At 34.2% G+C, this 7239-nt stretch overlaps 1 protein-coding gene and 1 pseudogene across 1 annotated transcript; one reads left to right on the top strand and one right to left on the bottom strand.

The window, feature by feature from the left end:
* Positions 1-1277: 1277 nt before the first annotated feature.
* LOC143552521 (putative carboxylesterase 6 pseudogene) lies at positions 1278-2222 on the top strand (annotated as a pseudogene).
* A 24-nt stretch (positions 2223-2246) lies between these two features.
* On the bottom strand, positions 2247-4728 carry LOC143552519 (protein BUNDLE SHEATH DEFECTIVE 2, chloroplastic-like). The gene is made up of 5 exons (XM_077042720.1): positions 4673-4728; positions 4532-4593; positions 4342-4411; positions 3790-3886; positions 2247-2448 (listed from the first exon to the last, which is right to left on the bottom strand). Exons 1-5 carry the CDS (start codon positions 4722-4724, stop codon positions 2370-2372), a joined length of 360 nt encoding a protein of 119 aa, XP_076898835.1. The 5' UTR covers positions 4725-4728; the 3' UTR covers positions 2247-2369.
* Between the last annotated feature and the right edge of the window lie 2511 nt (positions 4729-7239).

Here is a 7239-nt window from a genome sequence, read left to right as displayed (position 1 = left end):
GTCTATTTCATTTACTCAGTTCATAGAAAATAATATTCACCTGCAATACAGGTTTTCATTTCCTTTGAATTATTTTAGGTACGATACCCGAATGGATTGGTCAAAGCTTGTTGACGTTGCTTGTTCTAAGCTTACCATCGAACCGGTTTCATGGGACATTCCTACGAGCTTATTAAACTCATCAAGATTCAAATTTTGGACCTCTCCGTTAATAGTATCTCAGGAAGCATACCAAAGTGTTTCAACAACTTCTCGGAAATGACTATGAGGGAGAAAGGGACCCCGGACGCAAGTATTGAGTTCAATGCAGTCGGATTGGAACAAACCCAGCTAACTTCTCGAGCCCAATATGTGTTTAAAGCATTACAACAATGGAAAGTAAGGCTACCAAAAGACATTGGGTCTAGTCATTAGCCTTGATCTTTCTAGCAATAGCCTAACCGGTGAAATCCCAGATCAAATCACGAGTCTTCTGGCTCTCGTTGCCTTGAATCTTTCAAAATACAGCTTAACCGGACTGATTCGTGAAGGCATCGGTCTCTTAACACGGTCGGATTTTCTTGATCTATCGAGAAACGATCTAGTTGGTGGAATCCCATCAAGCTTTTCACAGTTGACCAATCTCAGGGTGTTAGATTTATCTTTCAACAACTTGTCAGGAAGAATCCCGAAGAGCACACAGTTACAGAACTTTATAGCGTGTCATCATATACGGGGAATCCTGCACTTTGTGGGGTTCCATTACCGAACTGATGCCCTGGTGACAAGCCACGAGCAGGAAGACAAGAAGATGTTGCAGAAGAAGAAGAAGATGAGGAAAAGTGGATAAGTAGAGGATTCTATCTTAGCATTGTGGTTGGTTTTGCGTTCGGGTTTTTTGTGGCTCGTTGATCCTCATAGATTCATGAAGACATACATACTTTGAATTCTTATTGTGAAAGACCAGGTTCTTCTGCAAGTTGAGTTAGCTTTGTCTAGGGCTTAGTTGTTGGAATGTTTTCTTGATACATTTGTATTATACAAATAGTAGTACAGTACACCAAGTATAAATAAATATACAAGAAATTATTATACTAAACAAGCAGAAATAAACCCTCAATTTATTTAAAGAAGAAAAAAGATACATCTTTCATGTTTTAAGTCTTAAATTAATATCACTTCTTTATTCCAAGAACTAAATACACTAAATTACAAAAGAACTCAATTAACATGATCAACCTACCTACTGAAATCACACTATATTTAAACCAAACGTTCCGCAATTACCAGTCACCACCACCACCATGGACACCACCGCAAACGAATCCCCGGAGTTCATCAAAGTTCTCCCCGATGGCTCTGTAGAGCGGTTCACACCCTTAACGGCCCCAGCCTCCCTCGACCTATACAACGGTTACATGTGCAAAGATGTGACCATAGACCCGTTAAAGGAAATAACTGCCCGAATTTTCATCCCGTCCACTGCTACTGCCACCACCACGACGTTACCGGTCTTGGTGTATTTCCACGGTGGCGATTTTTGCATTGGCTCCACCACATGGCTAGGCTACCACCATTTCCTGGGAGACCTTTCTGCCACTACCGAAACCATCGTCCTATCTGTTGATTACCGCCTAGCCCCGGAAAATAGGCTCCCAGTCGCATACGACGACTGCTACGCTTCTCTTATTTGGTTAAGCCAGCAAAAACTGATAGACTCATGGCTCCAAAATGCAGATCTTTCTCGGGTTCTTCTCTCGGGGGATAGTGCCGGAGGTAACATAGCTCACCATGTAGCCATTAGAGCAATTCGCGATAACGAATGTCCGGTTAAAATAATTGGAGTTATACCAATTCACCCTTACTTCGGTAGCGAGAAGCGGACCGAGTTAGAGATGAGTGAAGGGTCAACCGATGAGGTGAAGTCAAATGATATGTTTTGGAGGCTGAGCATACCCGAGGGCCTGAACCGTGACTATGACGGTTGCAACCTCGACCGGATGGATGGGTCTGTGTCCGAATGGAGCCGATTTCCAAATGTGCTTGTTTTCGTGGCAGAGTTGGATTTCTTGAAAGAAAGGGGAGTGGCGTATGCCGAGTTTTTGAAGAAAAAGGGTGTAAGGGAAGTGGAACTTATTGAGACAAAGGATGAAAAACATGTTTTTCATGTGTTTCACCCTGATTCCGAGTCGACTATGTTGTTACAGAAGCAAATGAATGAGTTCATACAGCATTTGAGCTGACTCATTAAAAAAAGGGCATGGATCGAATCTTTATCGGTTCGAAGAATAAATATATAAAGTGAAAGATGTGACTTATTTACATATATTAACTTATATGACAGTTATGACTTATGATTGAACTTTATACATAGATACCTAATGATGAATCTAATTGTCTAAACCGCTCAAGAAACCACCTACAAACCCGGCTCCATTGCAAGTTCCACATAGCATTTCTTGCCTTCCCCTGCAAAAAGAAATAGTACAGGATGTGAATTAGACCAGACCTAAGACAACTACTTTTTTCATGTTTAATAAAAGGTATATTGGTTTTTAATGGTCCCAACTATTGTCTTTTGGTCACTGTTGGTCCCAACTAATAAATTGGCTGCTAATGGTCCCAACTTTTAAAGTATTTGTTTCTAACAGTCCGTGACTAACAGAATCCTAACGTCGTTAGTTTTAGGTCGCCGAAAAAACGGTTTTGGCCGGAAAACTCAATTTTTTTTCCCGAAAACTCAACATTTTCGTCCCAAACATCTTGGCAACTTCGTATCGGACCTTTAGGAACATTTTTCTAGTAAAAGCCCCAATTATTGAGGTCGCTAGAAACCTTAGAACCATTGTCGGAATCGGTTGATGGTGCTCAGGTGGTGGTAGTTAGTTAATGGTGAGTCAACTGGCGGTGGTTGTGGTGTTCAGGTGGTGTTTTCCGGCAACAAATTTGAATTTTCTGGCCAAAAACGTTTTTTCGACGACCTGAAACTAACGGCGTTAGGATTCTGTTAGTCGCGGACCATTAGGAACAAATACTTTAAAAATTGGGACCATCAGTAGCCAATTCATTAGTTGGGACCAGCAGTGACCAAAAGGCAATAGCTGGGACCATTAAAAACCAATATACCTTAAAAAATTAACGTGTAACTGAAAAAATGGTTTGATTCTATTATTAAGTGGACCATGACTAACTTTTAGAAAAGAGGCAATTTCATATATATTCTTAAAAACTGGAAAATATCATATTTATCCATGCAAAACTAAAAATATCATAAGTGCTCTTTCAAAGTAGTTCAAACTTCAAACTTTTTTATTTACCCACATTTAGCTTAAACATTTTTTGATCCATTTTTAACTGATATATATATATATATATATGTATGTATGTATGTATGTATGTATATTTCATTTTTACCCATAAACTAGAGTTTCTCAAAACATTAGATTGCTTATCATTAGATCATCATGCAACTATACTTGGTTCAATTATTTGGTTCGTATTCGATTATCTGATTTGAACATACAGATTTGATTGTTCGATTATCTGACATCGAGAGAACAAAAGAGGAGAGACGAAGGTTTCGTTCGCTTGCTTATCGTCGATGTTGATTTAATTACAAGCAAAAATAGGGTTTAACCATTTAAACAACTACACTGGAAAGGGGTAGAATGATCAAGAAGTAAAAATTCATTAAAGTTAGGTATATACGATATATGAAACTTTTCTAGTTTGCAAAGGTATATATGAAATTATTTATTTAAAGGAAAACTAGAACAAAGAACCAAACCGAAACGAGGATGGAATTAGTACCCGCAAAGCCAACACGAATCCCCAGTTTTAAATTTTCCATTAAAGAAATCTTCAGAGTTAACACCACTGCCTTTGCATTGTGAACATTGAATTGTACCTGAAAACAACACCAAATCTTATATGGAATGTGTTGGTCGGTTGGTGGGTCAAACCCGACCTTACATGAACCTGAAAATCTAGCACGAAGTTGAAAATTATGTCAGACATGTAAAGCCCAAACATCACACCAATTTTCATGGATTGTCACAAACACAACACAAATTTTCGGGAGTGTCACAAAGATACTTTTTTTTTCAAATTAATAATCTAAGATTACGATTTACAATAGAAAGTAAAATTGTATATGATAAATAATTACGCTTAAAGTACAAATATAACCGCATTTCTCTGTGACCTTTTAAATTCTAAATTCTCGCATAAAATGCTGAATCAATTTAAGTTATAAAATGTAAGATGTTTTTCAAAAATTTATCATGTAAAGGCGGTACACAATCAACCCATACACAACCCGTATAGGTAAAATGAAATCGAAGATGAATTGAAGGAACTTACCATTGCCATCACAATCTGTGCATATGACACTCTTTTTTTTAGGCTTTGATTCATTGTCACCTCCTGTAGCCTAAATCAAGAAAACAGCTATACTCAACCCTTTGACTTTCAAAGTCAAATCAATTTCCATATCCTAATAATTACCAATTAGAAAAGTAAGACAGCTAAAATAATTATGAAAAGAGGTTACCTTAGGTTTCAAAATGTCAAATTTGACTGTTCTGCGATTGGGTTGGATGCCAGTAAGCACACCTATGAATGATGGAGATTAAACAGAAAGAATGTAGAGATAATTTGCAGCGGTTTTAGGGATGCAAATAATAGTAATTACCTGAGTTGTACCTGTCCATAGGTATGGATATAAGGCATGGAGATAAAGCCATCGGCACTGGCATGGATGACAGACGGTTTACGACTTTTAGGTGTGGAGTGTATGGCTGCAAAACATGGAGTTGTGGGGATATACTTGGATGGGTTTTGGAGGCAAAATTAGTTCATGGGTTAAAAACCGTGTTATGATCAAAACAAATGAGCCGTTTCTTAAAATAGTAGGTGACTAGGTGGGTATATTTTTGGTCCGCTAGTGTCAACAGGGCGACTTTATGTAAAAGACTTCCGGGACTTAAATGTACAAATGTAATCATCACATGGTAGTGGTATGCCAACTGGGCGACCGGCCGAGGCACGTTTTTTTTGGAGGCACAATTTTAAAAAAAAATTCCAGATGTTATATATGTAAAATACCTGAATGTTTATAATTCCACTATTTTTATAACACTCAAACATCTTTTAGACCGATTTTTTTTTAAATTACCAAAGACTTATAGGCCCACTTAAAATTGAAAAAGGCCAAGTACTTTTAATTAATCAATATAAGTTAATAAATAAATAAAACAAACCTATATGCGAGATAACAGCAAAGTCGACTTCGAACACCAACAGTCACGGTAGCATCTGCATAAATGAGTTTTTCGAAATTATAGTTATTGAAATCTTATTTACGATCCACAATGCCCCCAACAACTGGTTGGCGATGATAGCTATCGAGAACGAAACGTTAGAGAGCATAAACTTTGAAGAATTGATTCACCAATGTGTTATAAAAATGTTAGAAGAGCTTCACAAATCCATTAGCTATTAGCCTATTCAGTATGTAATAAACTCATTCTAATACCATGATTTTGCTAATTGTAATGTTCATTGCTATAACTTTAATCGGCGTATAAAGAATGTGTTTGCATTACTTAGTACGTTAAGGTTTAAGGGGCATATTCACAAAAGTAATCAATCATTCTAACCGTATAAACATGAATCTGAACATCACGATGTCATCCATGATTTATATCCGGCTTGTAAAACACATTCACAATATTTGGTTAACGGGATATTGCACTATTTTAATATATTTATTAGCATTTTATGGCATGTATAATATTTTCTTTAAGCTTTAACGGATTTTTAACGAACTATAGTTTAACGAATTAAAGTTTGACGAGTTAAAGCTAACGGATCGTAATGGAATATAAACTAATTTTGAACAATTTAATGAATTATAAAATTAATAAAGTAGCGAAAATATAAATTTATTTTAAAGGTTTAATGAGAGGAAAACATAATATAATATTATTTAAATGTTATTTCAACTAATTATTTATGATTAAATATGAGAATTTTAACATTTATGGAACGTCGTTTTTTAATAGTTAAACTTTATCCGAACAAAATCGTTAGTCTATTATAAAGATTAACAAGATGGGATTTATAATTAACGAAACAGAATTAATAAAATAATATAACGAGTTTAACAAAAATGAAAAAATTAGTTTTTGGATGCAAATTGGTAAAATATACTTATAATAGATTAGTTTTTTTACATTTATAAATTTGGTTGTAGTTTTTATTAAACAAAATGTCCATTATGCCATTTTCTATTTTAAACAAAGTTTTAATTAATTTAATAAATTATTATATTCTAAATTAATGATAGCACATATATATTTGAATTGTGTGGTTGAGAGTAGTTTTTTAAGTTTTTAAAACTCAACAAGTTCTCAAATTATCCTTCTTTTATATATGTGTGTGTGTTTTTGTAGGGTCAAGTTATTCTACAAATTGAGACAAAAATGAGAAGGATATATAACCACACAAAAAAACCCTTCGAAAAAATGTTAAAAACTTAAATAAAAAATCATAACTCAAAATTTAATAAAAAAATAAAAAATAAATAAAAACACAAAAATATTTCCACCGTATTCCTCGTTATTAAAAAAACAACACAGTGTTAAGATAAAAATATCATTGTGTCTTTTTGTTTATCATTGTGTTTTGTGTTCATTTTCGTCATTGATTGAGTCTTTTTTCCTTGACATTGTGTCATTTTTTCTTGATATTATGTTATAGTACTCAACATTGTGTTATATTTTGTTCGATATTATGTTATATTTTGTGATTATTGTGTCTTTTTTTAGTTATAATTGTGTCTTTTGTTCATTTTCGTCATTGTGTCTTTTGGGCGTTTTGTTTTTGAAACGAGAATGACAAGTGAAACATTTTTTTTTTTTTAATTTTTTCGTTGTTTATTTATATTTTGATTTATGATTTTTTTATTAATTTTTTGGAATTTTTTAGGGTTTTTTGTGTGGCCAAAAATGCTTCTCACACTTTTCATTGTTGTCTCCATTTGTATTTTAACTTTTCCTTGTGTATATATATTTTATTTTTTATTCTCCGTATTAGAGGGGTTTTGTTACATTTTTTTGTTTTTAATATGTATATATTTTTTTGGATTTTAATTTTATTTTTTGTAAGAAAGTTAATAATATACTTAAGGTTTGATGATGAAAGGGTTTTACAAATAAATGAGATGTTATAACCCGTTTAAAAGCTAGCTGTGTTTGG

This window comes from Bidens hawaiensis, unplaced genomic scaffold (genome assembly GCF_021521415.1).
Source record: "Bidens hawaiensis isolate Kalapana, Puna unplaced genomic scaffold, B.hawaiensis_p1.1 tig00016941_1, whole genome shotgun sequence".
NCBI classification, from domain to species: Eukaryota; Viridiplantae; Streptophyta; class Magnoliopsida; order Asterales; family Asteraceae; genus Bidens; species Bidens hawaiensis.
Note: the sequence above shows the minus strand (reverse complement) of the source record. Positions and strands in the feature narration are given on the sequence as shown.

Excerpts from the sequence above, each read along its gene's own strand:
- LOC143552519 (XM_077042720.1), bottom strand. The coding sequence starts at position 4,724 with ATGGCTTTATCTCCATGCCTTATATCCATACCTATGGACAGGTACAAC. Across the intron at positions 4,412-4,531 it reads TTGACATTTTGAAACCTAAG|GCTACAGGAGGTGACAATGA; the intron begins GTAACCTCTTTT and ends TTCTTGATTTAG. Across the intron at positions 3,887-4,341 it reads CACAGATTGTGATGGCAATG|GTACAATTCAATGTTCACAA; the intron begins GTAAGTTCCTTC and ends TGTTGTTTTCAG.